We start from the raw sequence: 22,577 nt of genomic DNA on the forward strand, positions 1-22,577 counted from the left end.
GGTTCAATAACATTACCAAGTGACCTGTTTGAAGTCGAAGCCAAAGCTATCAACATCAAAGGAACATAATATTGTCTGGTCGAAAATGCCAGACCATACCATTTACTTGATTGGATACAATCGGATACAGAGACAAATTATTACACGATACAAAGCAACAATTAAGCAGGAATGTCTTACGCTTTAGCCTATTATGTAACAGGCCCGTCCAGGTAATACGTCATTTTTACTTCAACCAGCAGAGAGCGGCAGAGCCACATAGTATGTAGGCAACCGGAATGCCCATTATTAGTCTTATGATCAGTCCGGCTACACACAGCCTACAGTACAGTTGTACGATTGGATGACTTTGCATGGGTAACCGAAAACTAGATAGCCTAATAGGCAGCATAATGGTTAGCATAGGTAGTGGCATAGCGCAGTTTCTCAGGGCCCCGGAAGGTACGAGCAAGACGCCCCCCCCCCCCCAACTAAACATTTTTTATAAAGCATTTTTTCTATGCGGCAGAGAGAGAAAAAACATTGCAGTTTTATAGCCATGAGGTTGTGAGAAAAAAAATCAGTTTAAAGCTAATTTCCTGTCATTAAAAAAAAAATGGTTTATGACATTCCCTTGCGGTGGCTGCAGGGGTGTGTGCTATGTCAGTGAGCTTAGTCACTGCAGTTTGAAATTGTCAAAAGACTGGGGAAAAACCTAGGGGTGAATCCTAAATCTAATTGGCCTGATCTACTTCCTAATCTTCTTCATCTAGGCTTGGAAGAAAGGGACATTTGTATAAAATAGTTTCAACCAAACCTGCGTTATCTGACGAAGATGCTTTCACCTATCCAACCTAGATTGGTCTGCCACTCTACATCGCCCCCTATAGCCAAAATAACACACTACATGAGAGTATACTTCGTAAATATGTGTATCAAATGGCATACATTGTATCACATAGTTATTGAATGGATACATTTTCAGGTACACTGTATCTTTAAGAGTGTTACAGCGATTTGAGTGCATTTGGCTGGGTGTGGAGGGTAATGAGAAGGACGATGTGGTGGCTAAGAGTTCTGTGAGGAGAGAGGGGGTAGATATTCAGGTCCACCTGGTACGCAGGGAACTCAAGTCCTTGAGCTGGGCAAAAGGGCTCGATCTTTGGCAAAGGGAGTGGGATGCAAGTAGTCAAAGGAGGCAATTGCATTGCATGCACCGGTCAATAAAGGAAGAAGTGGGGAGAATGTGATGTAACAGTGAGGACGTTGTGTGGAATAGACTAGGGTTTGGCCACACAGGTTTGAATGCCACGTTCTGGATGGTAGGGAGACATGAAACAAGTCTGTGTGATGAGTGTTTATCAGAGGAAAAGGTGGAGCATGTGTTGACATTTTGTGAACTGTGTGATAGGGAGAGATGATGTGAAAGGGTTAGGGGTTTGGGTGGTGTAGTGAGGGGAGGAAAGGGGAGGGAAGTGTTGTCTAGGGCTCTATTTCACTTCCTTAGAGGAACATAAATAATGAAGAGAATTTAATGTAGGTAGGCTGTGATTGGCCTCACACTCCAGTACAGTAGGTGGTGGTGTATGCGATCCACCAGCCCAATCCCAAAGAAGAAGAAGAGTGCGTTCGGCCATTTCCGTCACTCCAGCCAGCGATGTCACTCAAGAAAAATCGTGGACTGAGAAATTACGCCAAACATGTCACTCACAACTGTTTAGGGTAGGTGTAAACACACTTTGCATGTTCAAAGGATTTTTTAATTTTTTTATTTAACTAGGCAAGTCAGTTAAGAACTAAATCTTATTTACAATGACGGCCTAGGAACAGTGGGTTAATTGACTTGTTCAGCTATAGAACAACACATTTTTATCTTGTCAGTTAGGGGATTCGATCAAAGCAACCTTCATGTTACTGGCCCACGCTCTAACCACTAGGCTACCTGCCGCCCCAGTATGCCTAAATAATGAGAAATTGTTAATGTACCAACATTATAGTATAAGAATGTCACATGCACCGAAGATAACGAGCTTGCAAGTTATATTTAGACTCAAGCTAATAATGGTAACGTTAGCTAGCTAGCAGGCTAACGTTAGCAGGTTATTCTCCAAAACAATGCAGATATCTAGCTAACATGCTTTGCTAGCTAGTGTTGCATAGCTAGCTAAGAATATTCCATAAATTGCACGTTTTATTTGCAATAAGGTAAGTAGTTAGGTAACGAAGCGTATTTAAGTTTACCTAGTAACAACAGGCAACTCTTTTAGCCAGCATGTATGCACAGCAGCGCACCACCACAGTCGCGCAGCGTGTTTGTTGTTGAGGAAACTGAAGCAGCAACAATTGTTAGCTAGTTAAGCTAAACAGTTACTATAATCTTGAAAACGAGAACTTGGTATACATTTTTTACCTAGTTTGTCAGTCTGCTTGTTATTTATGGCTGGCAGACTTTAACCTTTGTGTTAAATCTCTCATCAATGGACTAACTAGCTGTCCACTTCAAGTAGCACTTGACTTGTGACATGCTAGCTGATTTTCATATACCTCCTTCACATACCGCTATTTAATGAAGTGCTAACCTGATATTTCTACAAGCGTCCTTGTTTGTAGCAGGTGTCAATACTGAGTACACAGGAAAGCTTTGCTTGCGGGTGGACCAGGTGAAGAGCTGTGGCACTCATTTAAATGTCATGTATTTTCCAGCTACTGACAATTCATAAGTCTCACATAAGCAGAGCCTTTGGGATTTAGCAAGATATTGGTGCTGGAGGCTCTCTGATGTTCAGCCATGGACGAAGAGGACAGCCAGGATGAGCTGATCAACCGGAATGCTACCCACGGAAAAGGGAAAAGGCCAGCATTGTGGGCAATCTCAGGTATGGGCTCGTTTCCCCACATTTTATGAATAGCCTAATGAGTGAATCTTAGTACTATTGGAAAGAATATGAGAGCTAACTTTGTAAGGCTGTACATCCACTTTTCTTTATCAACATCCAGATGAAGACTCAGATGATGGTGGGGAGGAATCTGAGGAGGTAGCTTCTGACAGTGGTGAGGAAGAACACCTTGATGGAGAAGAAGATGAGGAGGATGATAGTGATGGTGAGAGGTTATGGAGATGTAGGCCACTGTATTCATAGGAAAGAATCGGTAATGGTTCATGATACACTTTTAGTATATTTTTATAAACCTACCACTTGAGTTTCATAACCTCTGATCATACAACATACTTGTTTCTCAGATGATGAAGAGGAGGATGCTGTGAAGGAGGTGGAGGGTGCAGTGGGGGGAGTGTCTGCTGACTTGGCAGGCCTGAGCTCAGACGAGGACACAGAGAAATGTCCCATCTGCCTCAATTCTTTCCACAGCCAGCCTGTGGCCACACCAGAGAGCTGCAAACACTACTTCTGCCTCGACTGCATCCTTGAGTGGTCCAAGGTAGGTGGGTGACATCAGAGGGGGCAAGAAGACGGGTCAAGGGGTCGAAGCCTTTTACCAACTTCAGTCTTCGTACAGACTCAAAATTATGATATTGTTGTAAGAACTAGAAGACATTAACCTGTCAAATTGATGATCATCACTGAAACTATGGACAAGTCACCACATCTCAGCTTTCACTTTCAAACCTATAAACTGAGGTTTTGTTAAGTCAGACAATCATGATATGTTAAAGTGTGTCCAAATGTTGTGCTTCCAAGCAAGTTTTTGTTCTTCCCTCAGAATGCAAACTCCTGTCCTGTGGATAGAATAGTCTTCAATAACATCTACCTGAGAAAATGTTATGGTGGGAAAGTGCAGAAAATGGTGAGTTAAAAAGTTCAGACTTTCTGTAGTTGAATATAAGTCTTATATTTGCCTTTGATCATGATTTCATGTTGTGAATGTGTTGGGGTGGGGATGTCTTTGAGCTACTACAGATGGCATGTGCATTTCTCATGAAGGGTATTTGATTTATTTTGTGGCAAAGAACATTATGGTCCAAACATTGTGTATCCAAATATGGATCATGCATGGGAGCTGCAGACTCACTTTCCTCTCATTTCTCTATGTGCGTGTGGTGATGGTTGAGTGCAGATCACAGTGCAGAAGCCAGTGAAGGAGGGCCAGGAGGAGGTGATAGACCTGGAGCTGGAACAGACCAGCTGTGAGGTGTGTGGGGGGAGCGACCGTGAAGACCGACTGCTGCTCTGTGACGGCTGTGATGCAGGGTGAGACACAAGCTACACACACCACCTGATCTTTCTTGGATTTTTCATGATGAATTCCTGATTCTATGACATCGGCAAATCAGAATACATCCATCTGGTCATTAAAATTAACCCTTTTGCCTTTTTCCCCTGTTTTTTTAGGATGATCTGATCATGTCCATGTTAACCCCTAATCTCTAACCCATCATGTCTGTGCTCCATGGAAGGTACCACATGGAGTGCCTGACCCCCCCGCTAGACGCTGTCCCTGTGGAGGAATGGTTCTGCCCAGAGTGTCAAGCCAACAACCGCCATTCAAGTAATCAGTACTATTGAGTCATTACGTCTTCCTCTGAGGAAAACAAGTTGACAATACTCTTTGTATAAAGCCTGAGAACAGGTATTGTGCAGTACAGGTCAGTCCTTTTACCAAGATCCCAGAGCTCATCAATGTTCCTGCTCCTCAGGGGGTTCAGAGGAGCAGAGCGACGTGGAGAGTCTGAGCAGCGCCCGTCCCACAACCAGTCGCTCCCGCCCCCGCACAACGGGCCCCACCCGGGCCATCGCCCGCACCCAGCAAAGCGAGAGGGTCCGCGCCAGTGTCAACCGCCACCGCATCACCCAGGCACGCACTGCACAGGTTTGGCATGAGGCGTGTTGCTTCCTACTGGCTTCTTTGTTCTCCCTCACTCCGCTACTCACCACTAGTGTCAGCATCCCGTACTCTGTAGTACTGATATGCAGTATTGATATGAACGCTGTAAGCAAAGATTGTTTATTGAGCAGCATGATAATGTACATACAGAATGAAAAATGATGTTTTCCCTCATGGTTTGAAACGTGTATGGTGGGTATTTCTATGTAGTATTGTATTACATAACATTTGATGAATGACGACTGTTATTTTGTCTCGTTTGAATGCGCTACTTGCACCAAGTAACATTTGACATGCAGGAATAGAATAGAGAGTCAGAGAGAGAGGTGGCTCTTCATAGTGACGCTGCAGGCTGCCTCTCATCAGACTGCTGTGAAGTTCATGTCAAGTAAAGCCTGTCTATAGACAAAATAGACAACCGAGAATCAGTAGAGTGATGCAGTGTACCTCTGGTCTCAGATTGCCCCCAGTTTTCTGATGCCACAGTCCACCTGGCTGGATGACACTATCAACGCAGTAGTGGCAGGACTCAACACAGCCGTGTACATACGGGACCTCACACCCCGTGCTCCATCCAGCCGACGACGCAGGACAGGTGAACACACGCACTCTCTCTCTCACACACACACACACACACACACACACACACACACACACACACACACACACACACACACACACACACACACACACACACACACAGCCTATCTGGGTTGCTAAAATAGATGCATTTGCTCTGTGCCCACAGTGAAGCGCAGGAAAGGCAGTAGTAAGAGGTCATCGGGTGAGAAGGGCAAAGCTGCAGGCACTGGGGGGAAGAGGAGGAAACGGAGAGTGAGGAGGTCCAAGTCCAGAAGGAAAATGGTGAGACTTTACATTTTTAACACGTATAGCAGGAAAAGTATAGTACCTAAAACAGATTGATAGGAGTGCTCATGTTCAGTCTGGCTGTGTGTATTTGCGTGTGTGTTTCTAGGTGGTAAAGAAGGAGCCTACGTCTCGTGGTCGTATAGCCCATAACCTGGGGATAGGGAAGCCCAAATGGGGCTCATCCCTTCCCTCTGTGTACCGGCCTACAGAAACCACTCTGGGCAGTATGAGAGCTGACATAGGAGCTGCTTCGCTCTCTGTCTATGGAGACCCCTTTGACTTGGACCCCTTCACTGACAGGTCTGTCTCAGGCACAACTCACAACCATAAGATAACATAGTACTTTATTCAACCAGGAAGTGGAAATCCCCAGCTAATGTCAGAACAACACTGAACATATATACAACAATAATTTTTAACAAAACCATGAATTAAAAAAGAAAAAGAAACTCGGAAAATAACAAGCAATTGTGGAATGCACTCCAACCCTGTTCTGAATGTTGATTGGTTGTTGATCCCACCCCAGGAATGAAGAGGAGGAAGAGCATGCCCCGGCCATGACATCACTGCTGGAGGCTAAGAGGCATGGCTTATCTCGCTCTGCCCTCCGCTCGCACCAGCCTGTGGCCCGACCAATCACTGCTGGCCTCTCCAGGTACCCCTTCTCATCTCCTCCCACGTTATGTTTTCACATGTTGTTACGTCCTTCAATATGGTACATGTGTGACCTGTGGTTGCCATGGTGTTGTAGGCGGGGCCCAAGCCTGCCCCAGGTGGCGGCGTTGGCCCCAGTGCCTGACCTTCTGGGCAGCATCTTATCAGGACAGAGCATGCTGCTGATGGACAGCTCAGACGTGGTCATCAACAGAGACGGATCCCTCAAGGCTACCAAACCAGGTGGGCTGCTAGGGTTTCTTCCTTTCTTCAGTTCAATCCCTTGTCCTTTCTCTTTTTTTCTGCTATTTTTTTGGTTTCCGTATCTAATACCTGGCTATTCAAGAACTAGTGAACATCTTATTTTGGGCTGACCTCATTTAGTTGACTGGTCGATTTTTTGGTTGATAGGCTGTTGGTCGACCAAGATTTCTTTAGCCGAGCAGTCGCACTCTCATTCGTACCTGTCTCAATGGACTAATCCATTGCGGAGGCCACGTGGATGGTATAGTCAGTCCGTCACTCTAAGACATGACACTGAAATTCAATATGGTTATATTATGTAAAAAGAATGGTGCAACACTAATAAATGTAATATTATTTTATGGATATGGTCGCTGTCCACAGTACTGAAACATCATCTTCAGCGTGCCGTAGAACTGGCGCCTTTCCCTATGTTGCTCTGTGCATAACAGCAAAATGAACCAGCATATTGGGATTGAGAACAAGGCGGGGGAGGCAGCAGCAGCAGAGACGAGGAAACAGCCCTTGTCTTAAACCCTATTCAGACAGGATTAGTTTTACTGGGGCTGGTCGGGTAATGTAATTATGTGCACAAGCACAACACCACATCTGTCATTTTAGTCCTGTCTGAATCTGCCATGTCAGTAATTTGTATATGGCAGGAGAGTAACAATTCCAGCCAGAATAATCTACATCTAGTTTGACAGGTGTTGCTCACGGTTTGAGCAAGAAAACAATAACTGATTCGATAAATTGAACGAAGTGCTGCGCATAGCATGTGTGTGTATATGTGTGTGTGTGTATTATATATTAATATAAATATATATATGAAGGGCCTACATGCATCAACCTTCACAGTGATTGATTTTGTTCATATGTTTTGTGCATATGAATAGCATATTGCCAAATGCACCAGTAAAAAATATTACACCTATTCAATGTAACCCTTGCTGTTAGATCTTAAAGCAGCATACAACTGACCTAAACATGACCTAAAAGTTCACTTTCGCATCCATAGCCTTAAAATGCATCTCAAGTGCAAGTGCACTGTTTAGCTCACGTCTGAAGGCTGTGGGGCATTTAGGACGTCTACTGCAGATCGCTAAAATATCCTACGATCACACTTCCTCAATTAAAATATTATGGCAACACTATACCAAAGATGGTTTAGGAACTTAGGAGCCAAGCTGGAGTTATCAGTGTAACCTGTTATCGTCTCGACTTGTTGAAATATCTTCACGTCTAGAAAAACACCTCCAGGCTTCCGTCATAACTGTCATTTTATTGGAAAAAGTAATTACATGGGGCAGTTTAGAAAGAACAAATCCCATCCGAATCGTCCTCTGGAATAATGGATATTCTGGGGTAATAATTACATAACCAACGTTCTCTATTAATACTAGTCCCATTGCGAATAGGGCTTAGCCTGATTGTCTAAGCAAATTGAGGAGAGGGTAAACCAACTTAATTAGGTCTATAATCAATAATCTAACAGTTAAATGTGCCTGCCTGGCTTTATAAATCATCCATATATACACTACATGACCAAAGGTATGTTGACACCTGCTCATTCCAAAATCATGGGCATTAATATGGAGTTGGTCCCCCTTTGCTGCTATAACAGCATCCACTCTTCTGGGAGGGCTTTCCACTAGATGTTGGAACATTGCTGCAGGGACTTGCTTCCATTCAGCCACGAGCATTAGTGAGGTCGGGCACTGATGTTCGGCAATTAGGCCTGGCTAGCAGTAGGTATTCCAATTCATCCCAAAGGTGTTCGATGGGGTTTAGGTCAGGGCTCTGTGCAGGCCACTCAAGTTCTTCCACACCGATCTCACAAACCCTTTCTGTATGAGCCTTACTTTGTGCACGGTAACAATGTCATGCTGAAACAGAAAAAGGGCCTTCCCCAAAAGTTCCAACAAAGTTGGAAGTATAGAATTGTTGAGTATGTCATTGTAGCGTAGCGTAGCGTTAAGATTTCCCTTCACTGGAACTAAGGGGCCTAACCCAAACCATGAAAAACAGCCCCAGACCACTATTCCTCCTCTACCAAACTTTACAGTTATGACTATGCATTGGGGCAGGTAGCGTTCTCTTAGCATCCGCCAAACCCAGATTCGTCCGTTGGACTGCCAGATGGTGAAGCATTCGTCACTCCAAAGAACGCGTTTCCACTGCTCCAGATCTTAGGCTGGTGTGCGGCTGCTCGGCCATGGAAACCCATTTCATGACGAACAGTTATTGTGATGACGTTGCTTCCAGAGGCATTTTGGAACTCTGTAGTGAGTGTTGCAACCGAGGACAGACGATTTTTAGGTGCTTCAGCACTCGTGGTCCCGTTCTGCGAGATTGTGTGGCCTACCACTTCGTTGCTGAGGTTTTTTAAATTTATTTTTTTAGTGGGTGGATCAACTTTAATATTGCGGATAGATTGTTGCTTCCATCAATGTAATTGTCTGCATCATTTCCAATCCCCCATATTTTTTTGTATGTATACAGTTGAAGACGGAAGTTTACATACACCTTAGCCAAATACATTTAAACTCAGTTTCACAATTCCTGACATTTAATCCATTAAGAATTCCCTGTCTTAGGTCAGTTAGGATCACCACTTTATTTAAAAAATGTGAAATGTCAGAATAATAGAAGATAATTATTTATTTCAGCTTTTATTTCTTTCATCACATTCCCAGTGGGTCAGAAGTTTACATACACTCAATTAGTATTTGGTTTTTTGGCATTGCCTTTAAATTGTTTAACTTGGGTCAAATGTTTCGGGTAGCCTTCCACAAGCCTCCCACAATAAGTTTTGGCCCATTCCTCCTGACAGAGCTGGTGTAACTGAGTCAGGCTTGTAGGCCTCCTTGCTCACACACGCTTTTTCAGTTCTGCCCACAAGTTTTCTATAGGATGAGGTCAAGGCTTTGATGGCCACTCCAATACCTTGACTTTGTTGTCCTTAAACCATTTTGCCACAACTTTGGAAGTATGCTTGAGGTCATTGTCCATTTAGAAGACCCGTTTGCGACCAAGCTTTAACTTCCTGACTGATGTCATGAGATGTTGCTTCAATATATCCACATAATTTTTCTGCCTCATGATGCCATCTATTTTGTGAAGTGCACCAGTCTCTCCTGCAGCAAAGCACCCCCACAACATGATGCTGCCACCCCCATGCTTCACGGTTGGGATGGTGTTCTTTGGCTTGCAAGCCTCACCTTTTTTCCTCCAAACATAAGAATGGTCATTATGGCCAAACAGTTCTATGTTTGTTTCATCAGACCATAGGACATTTCTCCAAAAAGTACTATCTTTGTCCCCATGTGCAGTTGCAAACCGTAGTCTGTTTTTTTTATGGTGGATTTGGAGCAGTGGCTTCTGCCTTGCTGAGCGGCCTTTCAGGTTATGTCGATATATATGACTCGTTTTACTGTGGATATAGATACTTTTGTACCTGTTTCCTCCAGCGTCTTCACAACGTCCTGCTGTTCTGGGATTGATTTGCACTTTTCGCACCAAAATACGTTCATCTCTAGGAAACAGAACGCGTCTCCTTCCTGAGCAGTATGATGGCTGCGTGGTCCTGTGGTGTTTAAACTTGCGTACTATTGTTTGTACAGATGAACGTGGTACCTTCAGGCATTTGGAAATTGCTCCCAAGGATGAACCAGACTTGTGTTCTACAAAAAAAATTCTGATGTCTTGGCTGATTTCTTTTGATTTTCACATGATGTCAAGCAAAGAGGCACTGAGTTTGAAGGTAGGCCTTGAAATACATCCACAGGTACACCTTCAATTGATTCAAATGTTGTCAATTAGCCTATCAGAAGCTTCTAAAGCCATGACATCATTTTCTGGAATTTTCCAAGCTGTTTAAAGGCACAGTCAACTTAGTGTATGTGAACTTCTGACCCACTGGAATTGTGATTAAGTGAAATAATCTGTCCGTAAACAATTGTTGGAAAAATTACTTGTCATGCACAAAGTAGATGTCCTAACCGACTTGCCAAAACTATAGTTTGTTAACAAGAAATTTGTGGAGTGATTAAAACTCATTTTTCAACGACTCCGACCTAAGAGTATGTAAACTTCCGACTTCAACTGTAGGTAACAGAACTTTTCAGTTAGAAACTAAAATGCTGTGGTGCTTTTTCGCTGCAGTAGGGAGGAGATGGAGACAACGTGCGCCAGTCACACAGGCACACTGTCACTTTTTTTTTTAACCACGTGACCATTGGGCTCTTTCTTGAGTAATTTGTGTGTCTTAATTATTTAATCAAACAGTGTGCTTAAAGCATCAGACAAGCTCAGTGCATATATAGTTGGTTTTATTCAAACACATGGGGGGGGGGGGTCTGTCTATATATGGAAAAATAAGTTTAAACATTGACAGGAACAGGACAACACTCGTCGACCAATATTTTTTTTATAGTTGGGGACAGCCCTAGTTTTATTGCTTGTCTATCATTCATTATTGCTTGTCTATCATTGTCTATCATTCATGTTGGATTCTGTGTTAAACAGCAGAATAAGGGTTAGTAAATGGATGTCTTGTGTTTGTATTGTAGTGGGTGTGTCATCTTCGTCCAGGCTGGGCAGCAGTAGGAGCAGCAGCTCTGGTGAATCAGTAGCCCAGAACCACTCAGGGATGTCCCCTAACCCAGAAGCAGTCAGCTCCCTCTCTCTCCCCACTAACGGAGACCTGGTGGTGGGACCCTCCTGTAGCCCCCTGAACAGGCCCTCCCTCAGCTCCCCAGGGCCCTGCTCGTCCCCTCTCACCCCCTCATCCCCTTGCCCGGCCAGCCACAGCCAGACTTCCCCGCCTCCCAGACCCAGCCCAAGTCTTGGACAGAGCCACTGGGGGGCCACTGGTGTACAACTTCTCCATAGGACCCAGAGGGAAGCCACCTCTACCTCCACTCCTACCCCAGACTCTCGGTCTAGAGGGAGGGAGACCGTGCCACCACAGCCCCAGGCTAAGAAGGCTGCCCCTAAACCAGTATGGGAAGCGCCAGTATCGGTGCTTCCCAGGATACCAAAGATAAAACGGGAGAGTGGTGGGCTAACGAATGGCAGTGTCAGTAGGGGGGGTAGTAGTAGCCATGCTAATGGTAATGGCTTCCCTGAGGCCTGTGTGAACAGCCTGGGTGGGAACAGGGGTAGGCAGCCAAGGGTGGATCAGCAGCAGCAGGGCAGGACAGAGGGCCAGACACAGAGACAGAGACCAGAGCGAGCAGGCTCTTCGTCTGCCTTCTCCAGCTCCTTTTCCTCTTCCTCTGATTCCCCAGCCAACCCGGCATTGGCATCCACGGTGTGCTTCCGGATCAATGCCAGTGGGAATGCGTGGCACGCCCGACAGCTTAACAACGCCTCAGCAATGTTTGCCACTGGCAACAGTCAAGAACCACTGTCCACGGAAGAAGAGGCGGTGAAGAGGAGAAGAGAGGAGCGCAGCAGCAAACAGAGGCCCCTGGCCACCTCACACACACAGGTCAAAGAGGAGGAGGGGGATATATACGACCCCTTCCACCCAACAGGCTCAGACTCCAACGCCTCAGAAAGTGAAGGAGAGAGCCATGCTGGGGGGAAACCATCCATGGCGCACAAGGAATGTACCATCTACCAGGTGAAAGTTGAGGCACTGGAAAATAGGGTGTCACTGGAGAGGGATGAGGGCTCAGGAGAAGTTCTGGATGTGAAGAGCGAGGCAGACACGGCAAAGCCTGGTCACGGCCCACACAACGCACCCAGGTCTGGGATGACTGGCACCAGCACACCCCTGTCCCAGAGCCATGTCCCTGGGAAGAAGGAGAGGAAAGAACAAGGGGGCAAGAATCGAGAGCCCCAGAGCCAGAAGACTGATCATTTCTCATCCAGCTCAGCTTCCAGCCACCACAGCAACAAGATGGTGAAGACCGAGATCAAGTCAGAGCCCCAGGACAGCCCCCCCAAGTCCCTGTCCAGGTCTAAATCAAACTCCAGGCCCTCAGGCCATGGGAGGAAAACATCCAAAGGTGGGGAGTCTTCCACGGAAAGGGGGTCCACCTCAAACAGCCCGGAGGCAGGCAGGAGAAGAGGAGACAAGGCCCCGGAGCAGCAAGTGAGGAAGAGGGAAGACAAGGAGGGTAAGAGAGGAGAAGAGGGGGGTGAGAGAAGGTCCAGGCGCTCAGAATCGAGGGAGAGGAGACTGCTTTGTTCTCCATCAGACAGCTCCACTTCTGAGACCTCTGAGAGTTCTCGCAAGAAGAAGAGACGGTCATGCTCGCTCTCCAAAGACAGGAGGCGCTCCAGGTACTAATGTAATTCTGTGATAATGTAAATTCTGTGTGCAGTGATTTTGTGGGCTTTTAATAATAATATAATAAATTATGAAATGTATTCTAGTATATACTGTTATTATAATAACTCATATTATTATTTTGATTTAGGTCGAGGTCAGGGTCCGGCTCCAGCAGCGGAGAGCGGTCCCAGAGTAGGAAGCAGAAGATGGGGAGCAGGGAGAGGAACGACAGCAGAGGAAGTGAGAGAGAGAAGGGTCGGCCATCAAATGCCAAGAAGCGAGGTCACTCGCAGTCTCGCTCGCGGTCCAGGTCCAGGGAGAGGAGGAAAGACCACTCACGATCACAACCATCATCCTCTGGGTCAAAAAACAGGTTTGAGGTGCGGTCAAAAGACAAGAAGAGGCCGAGGTCCAGGTCGCGGTCCAGAGAGAGGAGAAAAGAAGAGGGGTCGTCACAGGGCACACACAGACCAGGGACTTTCTCAACCACCTCCTCCAAAGAGCTTGAAGAACAGAAAGAGAAGATAAAAGAGAAAGTGCTTACTCTGAAAGAGGAGAGGGAGGCTGAAGAAGACAGAAAAGAGCGAGAGATCAAACAAGAGATGCCTTCTTCTTCTTCAGGACTCAAACCTCACTCTGTCCTCTCTGTCTGCCAGGTGAAAAAGGAGAGTGACGGCAATGAATTTAGAACAGAGAAGCACGCCTCTCTCTCAGCAAAACTGCTCAAGGAGTCGAAGCTGCTCAAAGAAATCAAAAAAGAGATACTGCCTGCCTTTGATATGTTTGAAGAATCACTGGATAGTAAACCAATCAAGGAAGAAAAACCTCTGTCAATGTTCAGCGAGTTCAAGGACTTGCAAGAGCACAAGGAGATCAAAAAGGAAACCCCCCCCCCCCTCATAAATGAGGCGTGCGCCCTCCCCACCTCAGACATAACCGAACAAAAAGACCAGGTATTAAAGGAAACCAAGACTGAGCCCATCTGGCCTGAGCTGCCTCAACAACTGACCTCCACCATCACTGTTCCCCCCACAGGCCAACCCAGCCCCAGCTTCTCAACACTCCGCACCAACCCTGTCCCTGCTCCTTCTCAGGCTGCAGTGACTACAGCCGGCCAACAGGTGGCCCCATCCCTGCCTCTAGTACCAAAGGCCCTCACAGAGACCCCTCCATCTGTCCAAACCATCCCAGTGAAGGAAGAGGTAGAGGAGCATTCCGACTATGAACTTGATGACATGGACGTGGACATGATGCTGGACAGTCTGGACTATGTGAAGAGTGAGAAAGCAGAGCCAGGAGGAGAGAAAGGGGAGGCTGAGTATAAAGAGGCAAAGGAGGGCGAAGAGGTGAAGACAGTCACGCCAGGTGTTAAAGCCAAACCCTCGGTGAAGAGAGTCACCTGGAACCTACAGGAACCAGATGGACCACAGCCAGAGAAGACTGGCAGTAGTGAGTATTATTGTATTATCAAATATTCTACCTTTTCTATTATTGTTGTTGCATTGTTGAGAGGTGAACCTCCATGTAAGCATGTCATTGTACTGTGTACACCAAGTGTTCCTGTGCATATGACAAAGAAACATAATTAATTTTGTATACAATTTTAGCCTACCACAATCTGGATTGACCCAATCAGAGCCCTATAATGTTTTTCTAGTCAGCTGTTTGACACCGGTTCAGAAACTACCTCTAATTCACATAACACAGAGAGGGTCATAGGGTGTGTGTTTTCTCTGTCTCAGAGCTGGCCCTCTACAAACTGAAGCTCAAACAGGAGGGAGCTCGCAGACCTGCCTCCTCTGCCCAGGCTTCCAATCAGGTATGGCTCATCACATACACACCTCTTCCTTACTTCTCAGAAACATAGATGCATTCGTGCCTACTCACCTAGATAACTATTTTGTGCTTCAGGCCTCTACTGCTGTATGCTGCCTTTCTTTCCTGCTAATATGTGCACTGAACAAAAATATAAACGCATCATGTAAAGTGTTGGTTTCATGAGCTGAACTAAAAATCCCAGAAATGTCATACTCACAAAAAGCTTATTCCTCTCAAATGTTGTGCACAAATTTGTTTACATCCCTGTTAGTGAGCATTTATCTTTTGCCAAGATAATCCATCCAAGGTGTGGCATATCAAGAAGCTGATTAAACCGCATGATCATTACACAGGTGTACCTTGTGCTGGGGGCAATAAAAGGCCACTTTAAATGTGCTATTTTGTCACACAGTTTTGCCACAGATGTCTCGAATTCTGATTGGCTGGGCCTGGCTCCCCAGTGTGTGGGCCTGGCTGCCAAGTGGGTGGGCCCATGGCTGCACCCCAGCTCAGTCATGTGAAATGTATTTATTTGAATTGACTGATTTCCTTATTTGAACTGTAACTCAGTAAACTCTTTGAAATTGTTGCACGTTGCATTTATATTTTTGTTCAGTGTAGATATGATCAATGTTTTCCCTCATTTTTTGACACTGAGCAAATTTCAGGTCTACTGAGTTCAAATTCTGTGCAACTTCCAGCGCGCGTTTACTGTGAACACTGAGGCTGTGCCCGCTTTAAGTTTGTTTTTATACTGGTCAAGTAGGCTACTGTGGCTATTTGATGATAATGTATGTCTACCAGAGTGGCCTACCATCAAAAACAATGGACAAGATGCATCCCATTTTAACATGGAAATAGCTGTTCTATCATTCAGCCTACAGTAGCAGCCAATGTGTGGTGTTCAATGTAGGCCTACATTCCATGAGACTTTTCAAAAAAACATGCATGGCTGGACACTAACCTGTTTATCCACTTGTCCTTCAGACAAGGATGTAACTGAAAATGTTGTTGTTTGATGCAAGAAACCACTTTACAAAATAAAATGTATTATTATTTCCATACCATTATTACAGAGAATCAGACACATTATACTACCCTCTGCCTATTGGCTACTTGGCTGTCTCAAAATACAACGCCCCTTTAAGACCAAAAAAAAGCTCTTTACTTAACTCGCTTTTCAAAGAAGTCTAGAAATGTACACGTTTTGTGTTCTTGTAGTCAGCAATATATAACTGGGCTAATAACTCACTAACTGACAAAGGATATTAACAAAATGTGCATACGTGGCTACATGCAGCTCTTACTTTGATCTCAAAACGAACGCACCTACTCAAGACTACAGCTGTAAAAACAGTCCAGTACAATGTAAATGGCACAGCTCAATATGTGGCAATGGCCTAGTTGCATATAGGCCTACTGCAGCTCTGCTTGGTAATGCCGCCGCACTGGTCTGTGTAGACTGTAGAGAATAGGCTGCGCAATATAAACCTACTCCGAAGCGTTCTGCGAACAGCAACATCTCTTGCATAGATCGTTTTGTTTCGATAATATGTTGCATGAAAAGTGGCTAATATTACGTTGAGTTGATCACAATTTCAACAGTAAAGGGAAACTATAAAGTTGAGTGAAGTTCAGTATCGTGCTTCTCTCCGTTTCTAGGGTCTAGTTTAGAGGGAACTTTGGTTATGATCAATCAGTATGGAATTCACTATGAAATGGCACCTAGTCACAGCATCATACTGCCGGCTGGTCATATCAATAATATAAAGTAGACGTACTGTTGATCTTTACAGATATCTGTGATTTAGTGCTCCAAAACATTCAGCACAAAATGTTTCTGTAATTAACATGCATCTCTCCTGACAGGCCACAGGGTGGCAGTCTGTCTTTTCTTTTACTCTGAGAGCAGTTGTTGTGGCTGTCAGCGTAAAGCCATTGCCGATCACATGGGTCTTTTGAGAGCTCATGTGACTGAAACTGATAAAGCAGCGTTTCACAGTGAAATGAAAGTAGAAGCCTTACTTGGGAAATAGAAACTTTAGAACGGAGGAATGTTACACGTCAGAGGCTTTTATGTGCTGGGAATAACAGCACAATAACATTTTTCCTGCTAGGTCTCGATGAGACAATAGATGTTTGAGATTTATGCCAATGTTTATTTTATTATCAAATCCATTTTTTTGGTCACATACACATGGTTAGCAGATGTTAATGTGAGTGTAGTGAAATGCTTGTAGTTTAGTTAGGTAATATTGCTGTTGTGACTTAAGAACATAAAATACAATAGTTAAAATAAACATGTTAATATTGTACTGTAATTTACCAACACCTAAAATCTTTGTAATTCTTATGTGAACATTTAACTTGCACACACATCTCAAATTGGGATTCACCCATAGTCAGTTAACCTTCCCACCCATAGGAGGCCGCCTTGGGTGCTACATCACTCACTGACCCCAAGGTTCAGAGCACCAAGAGGGCCAGTGTGTCTCTAGTGCTCCCCAGTGCACTTTCCAGCTCCAACAGCCTACCACAAGTTGGGCTCTCCAAACCTGTGCAGGGGGAACCCAATGAAGCCCTAGGAGAGGATGATGCTTCCAGAAACGATAATGTGAGTCTGAGAGAAAGACCATGATGGTCTTCAAATGTATCAATGCACACTTGGGTGATATCTATGTGTATACAGTGGATTCAGAAAGTATTCACACCCATTTACCTTTTCCACATTTTGTTATGTTACAGCCTTATTCTAAAATTGATTGAAATGTCCATTGTTTTTTGCTTTGTCATTATGGGGTATTGTGTGTAGATTGATGAAGAATTTTTTTTTTAAATCAATTTTAGAATAAGACTGTAACGTAACAAAATGTGGAAAAAGTCAAGGGGTCTGAATACTTTCTGAATGCACTATATATATATATGTCCTTATATGCTTCTTGACAACAAATGACCAGTCCCCTTCATAGTGTAGTAGTGTATGTTGCCTAATCACCCCTGTCTATCCTCAGTACATAAAGAAGCTTCACATGCAGGAGAGAGCCATAAAGGAGGTGAAACTGGCAATCAAACCCTTCTACCAGAAGAAAGACATCACGAAGGACGAGTACAAGGAAATCGTACGCAAGGCTGTCCAGAAGGTAGACCTGATAATTGGATCAAATTGTGTCATGTGGTATGCAATTCCGAATTAAAATGAATTTTTACGGGAACTGGACAACATGCACATAATAATGAAACCAAAGATGTTTATCATGGGAGTAAATCTTTAGATTCGGTGTCTTTCATTGGTTGATGTAGGGGCTTGTCTCAACCTGTGCAATATGAGAGTTTAGATTTACAAGAATCAACTGAGTCTTCCACTAATTCTTGCAGTACATGACGAAAGACAGCCTGTGGCTGTGTTTCAAACTCATAAAAGACACACCGTCATCCACTTACCCTCGCCTTATGCGATGATTGTACATCTGCTAAGTCAGCCAAAACTTAAAACCTCAATGTGAATATGGAGAAGTCAACATACAAGTGTAAGTAAAAACGGATGTAAAAAGGTTAGAAATTGTGCTACTAATGCACATGACGGCACAAACACGTCTAGTAAAAATAATTATGTTTTTGTTTTGGAAATTGTAGAAATAAATCATTTTTCTTCAGCAGTTCCAGCTAGGCAGGCTAACATTAGTTAGCTAATTCATTTGCTAGCTATCATACAGTAGGCGTATATTAATAATTCTATAGTTAATATAAGTAGACATGCAATCATAATTGACTGTAGTGCATATAAAGCACCCACAAGCTACCGGTGGCTGAAAACACAATCATCAAGGGATGAACAAGTGACGAATTTCCGGGCAAGGGTGGTCCTTTTAAAAATCATTCCTTCCTCCCTTGTCCTGCAAGTGTAAACACGTCAGATGTCATGATACGTCATCAGAAGTGTCCACTTAATTTGAGGGCTGAGAGGATAGGGTGTGTCTTTTAAGTGTTTGGAATGCAGCCCTTGTTTCACAGTGGATTAAAAATAAAATAATTTGACTGTTTGTAAATTGCTTCTCTAACTTGTATATAATTTGTTTTCCCATTGTGATTCCAGGTCTGCCACAGTAAGAGTGGAGAGATCAACCCAGTGAAAGTGGCCAACCTGGTCAAAGCTTATGTGGACAAATACAAACATGACAGGAAACACAGGAAAGGAGAGGAGGAGGCAGAAACTGATAGAACAAACGATCCAGAGACCCCATGAAATCATCCACAAGCACTCAGCCATATTCAGCCATTTTCACTAATTTAATCATTTCTGTTATCTTATGTCACAGGATTTTAGGGGACTCAAGCAAGGACTTAAAGAAAGAGTGGCTCCAAATTTGATTTGTCTTTCATAGTTTTTAGGTGCGATAAAGTTATGTTCTGTCCATGGTAATTCACAGTTTCACAAAATCATGGTAGAGGCGTTTCGTTGAAAGAAGATGTGCAAGTAACTTTTACTGCACCCAATGTTGTCTGGCACTTTGATTACCACTGACTGCCAAACATCTGTTTTGAATTGAATTTGTTTCCAGGTTCACCCGGGGCCAGACCATGTAGATCTACTTTGTTGGTCTACTCTGTATGAGGCTAACACAGATTCTGTCTTAAAGAGACAGCTCTCAGTCAGATCGCCTTTCAGTCAAGAGAGGCTAAGGGATAATGTGAAGCAGCTATTTCTACTGGCAAAATGTCTGAATAGAAGCAGTGGTGGCTTTTATTTTGTATCTTTTGGGCAGTAGAGGGGTATTTTTAAAAGAACGCCACAATGCAGAAAAATTCCAGTAGGCAATTTTTTTTGAAAAGGAGAAACAATTATTTTAGATTTGGTGTAAATATTGATTTTGAATGATCATTATGTACGCCCTTCCAGTTGTTAGCTGCCTACCGGGAATTCACAAATGTATAATGTTCATGGTTCTGGATGAAGTTTGTTGTTTTCGTGAATTTCTCTGTGCTATGGAACTGTGGATCCGATGGAGTGCTGGTTGACCATACAGTATGTGGCTCTGCACATAGTGGCTGTCCTCTTCAGTGGTGCTCAGATTGTCAACGCTCCTCTGGTCTCTATTGGCAGAATACTAACTTGAGATGAGGGCACACAACTCAGACTTCCTCAAAAAATCTCCCATTGATAATCAATGCATGTTTGTTGAGAAAGTTTGAGTTGTGAATTTTCTTAAGTTTGGACTCGGCCCAAAGTGTCTACTGGTTTTAATCCTACCTTTTCATCAGGTTTTGATTAAGACAGGAAACCAGGTGAGGTGACTGCAATCATCAGCTTTAATTGATCAATTGACCAGTCATTTGCCAATGATTAGTGAAAACCAGCAGACACTGGAGTTTATATAAGTTTTGTGAATACTGCACCTTCACCTGTTTTCTCTTAGTTTAACGTTTCGTCTAGAATCAATTGGCTAGTTCTGTTGTATATTTGTAGCAGGCTAACAAGTCATAAGACAAAGCATATCATGCCTGTCTTGCAACCTAATCAATGTTTTTCCCATTTCTTCACACATTCACACTTGGTTATGAACTCAACTAGTTGCTCACATTTCTTCTGAAAGACTAATTCCAAAAGCTTATTTTCCAGTTTGAATAATGTGCAATAACCCTTATTCTTGACACTGGTCGGCCAGAGTTTGTTCTTTGTCACAAACAAACTAGATTTGTTTTAGTCCTTGCAAATATTGCCATACTTGTAGTTGCGAACTTGGAAATTGTTAATCAAGTAATAGTCCATAATCCTAGTCAAGGCCAGGATGTTTTTGATAACGACATGACCTGACAAACACTCTTAACAAGGGGCCAAAGGATTTCCTAGTCAGGTGTCATAGGTGGGAGAAACCCCTGGCCCTAGTCATACGGTATTCAATTCATGCCATCCGTAATCACTGTTTCTCATTGGTTGGAAGTGGTTCACTTCCTTCCTGCTAATGAATACTTACAACTGTACCTGAAAACGGTTGGCCTTCTCTACTTATTTTCAAAGACTCCTCTAGATCTCTTCTAAAAGTTTATTTGTAGAAAAGTGCGTTAAAGAATATCCCCTTATCTTTTCAATTTTGGCGTTGGCACGTTCCCATTCTGTGTGTGTAGTAGAATGGATGTGTGTGGACCTGCCTTGGACTGGGCACCTGTCTTGTCCTACACCTATATTCACATTTCAAATCGATCCCTAGATTATATCTGCTTGGCACTTATGTAGACCTAAAAGGATTGGATTGGTGTATCAGAGGGCCAGATGGAGTTGCTACCAAATTGTGTATACTGTACCTGCAGTATCTGATCCTTTCAGATCTACTTGAAGTGTCTAGGGGTTGATTGGAATTGAGTTTACGTACTTTGTTTTTGAGAGGAGTGGGGAAAGGAGGTGCTTGAGTTAAATGTATTTGTTTTTTTCTCCTTCATTACTTGATCTCCTAGGGCAAGTGCTTCAGAGGGAACACAAAATGATAAGTAAAATAAAATACATTTTTGTCCCAATTTACTTTTTTTGTGGTCATGTTTTACTAACATGCAAAATTTAAGGGTGGGCTGAAGATCTATTTTGTGACTGAATGGGCAACATTTTGGAAAAGGAACCCACTAACATAATACCATAATATTTAACAGGATATTACTAATCTTTACAGAAGTAGTTAATCTCAAACTGTGATGAAATGATTATATAAGGCTGGTGGTTATATTAAGTTAAAGTCCCGTCAAATGTTAAAGCTAGAATCCTCAGTTGCTACATTCATTTTTGGACTTAAATTTATATATACCCATTGATTCTTGAATATAACTTAAATGCCTCATGAGCTTAGTTCAACTGTTGTACCCCATCAGAACCCAATATAAGCAAACACTGTATAGCCTCATGGTTAAAACTATAATTTTGATATGGTCAGTCCAAGCAGCCAACTGTACATTCTAGCTTTAAAGCAGCCATTACACTTCTCCATAGGAATTAATTTTAAAACCTGAATTGACTGGAATTTTCACCTACTCTGCTGTAGGTTTCTCTGAGTAATGGTTTGCTCTGAGCCAGTGGAGAGGGTTCTCTCCCCCTCTGGCTGCTCTGTGCTATACTTACTGCCTTGACTGTCGTACTGGGTCTGGAGGTCCCACTCGACTGTACAATCTGTAATAAAATCATTTTATTGGTATTCATTTTATTTCTCACCATTGAAATCCCAGGGTATTATGCATCTCAAAGCATTTATTTAAAAACGCTCTCAGTTTATTCAAGGCTAAAGTCAACCCGAAGCATGACAACTTTATAAAACTGACGAGTACGAAAATCATTCCTAGATGAAAGCAATTGGTTCGTTTTCTGCATGTTTTTTTTTTTTAGCCAAAAGGAACCCACTTGACTTGCATCATGTTTGCAACAGCACTGGTGAACATGATACCGTTTGTGTTAGACAAAGTAACCACTCGGAGCCTCAGGACTACCTGGCTTTTCCCAAGCCACCCTGTCATATACAGTTCTGCCTGCTACTATGGAACTGGTGTCACTGGACATGTTACTTTGTCCGGGACTTACTGTTGACCTGTTCTCGACCTCAACACTTGAATGGATTTCTATTTAATACAAATACTTACTCCTGAGGTGTTAAACAGCTGCACCCTATATAACCGCTGGTTATTATTTGACCCAGTTGGTCTTTGAACATTTTAAGAAGTCTTGATGATCTAGCCTTATGGCCATGTAGCCTTAAAATCTCCTGATGGCAGAGGCAGAAGAGGTTTGGCCACCACTCGGAGCCTAGTTCCTCTAAGTTTCTGCCTTTCTAGGAGTTTTTCCTAGCCACCGTGCTTCTGCATTGCTTGCCCTTTGGGGTTTTAGGCTGGGTAGCACTTTGACAACTGCTAAAGT

General features: G+C 43.6%; 1 protein-coding gene across 2 annotated transcripts; it reads left to right on the forward strand.

The window, feature by feature from the left end:
* Positions 1-1,404: 1,404 nt before the first annotated feature.
* LOC139406599 (PHD and ring finger domains 1) lies at positions 1,405-21,199 on the forward strand. 2 transcript variants are annotated; one of them, XM_071149365.1, is made up of 19 exons: positions 1,405-1,701; positions 2,683-2,855; positions 2,977-3,081; positions 3,221-3,417; positions 3,700-3,783; positions 4,054-4,187; positions 4,394-4,485; positions 4,634-4,806; positions 5,281-5,416; positions 5,570-5,685; positions 5,798-5,991; positions 6,218-6,346; positions 6,443-6,588; positions 11,160-12,882; positions 13,020-14,320; positions 14,614-14,690; positions 17,115-17,303; positions 17,701-17,829; positions 18,783-21,199. In XM_071149365.1, the coding sequence occupies exons 2-19, from the start codon at positions 2,768-2,770 to the stop codon at positions 18,930-18,932; spliced, it is 5,163 nt and encodes a 1,720-aa protein (XP_071005466.1). In that variant the 5' UTR covers positions 1,405-1,701; positions 2,683-2,767; the 3' UTR covers positions 18,933-21,199. The 2 variants fall into 2 exon arrangements, with proteins under 2 accessions (XP_071005466.1, XP_071005474.1); XM_071149373.1 differs by having other exon boundaries at positions 1,505-1,701; positions 4,634-4,791.
* Positions 21,200-22,577: the final 1,378 nt, after the last annotated feature.

Source organism: Oncorhynchus clarkii, chromosome 1 (assembly GCF_045791955.1).
Source record: "Oncorhynchus clarkii lewisi isolate Uvic-CL-2024 chromosome 1, UVic_Ocla_1.0, whole genome shotgun sequence".
NCBI classification, from domain to species: Eukaryota; Metazoa; Chordata; class Actinopteri; order Salmoniformes; family Salmonidae; genus Oncorhynchus; species Oncorhynchus clarkii.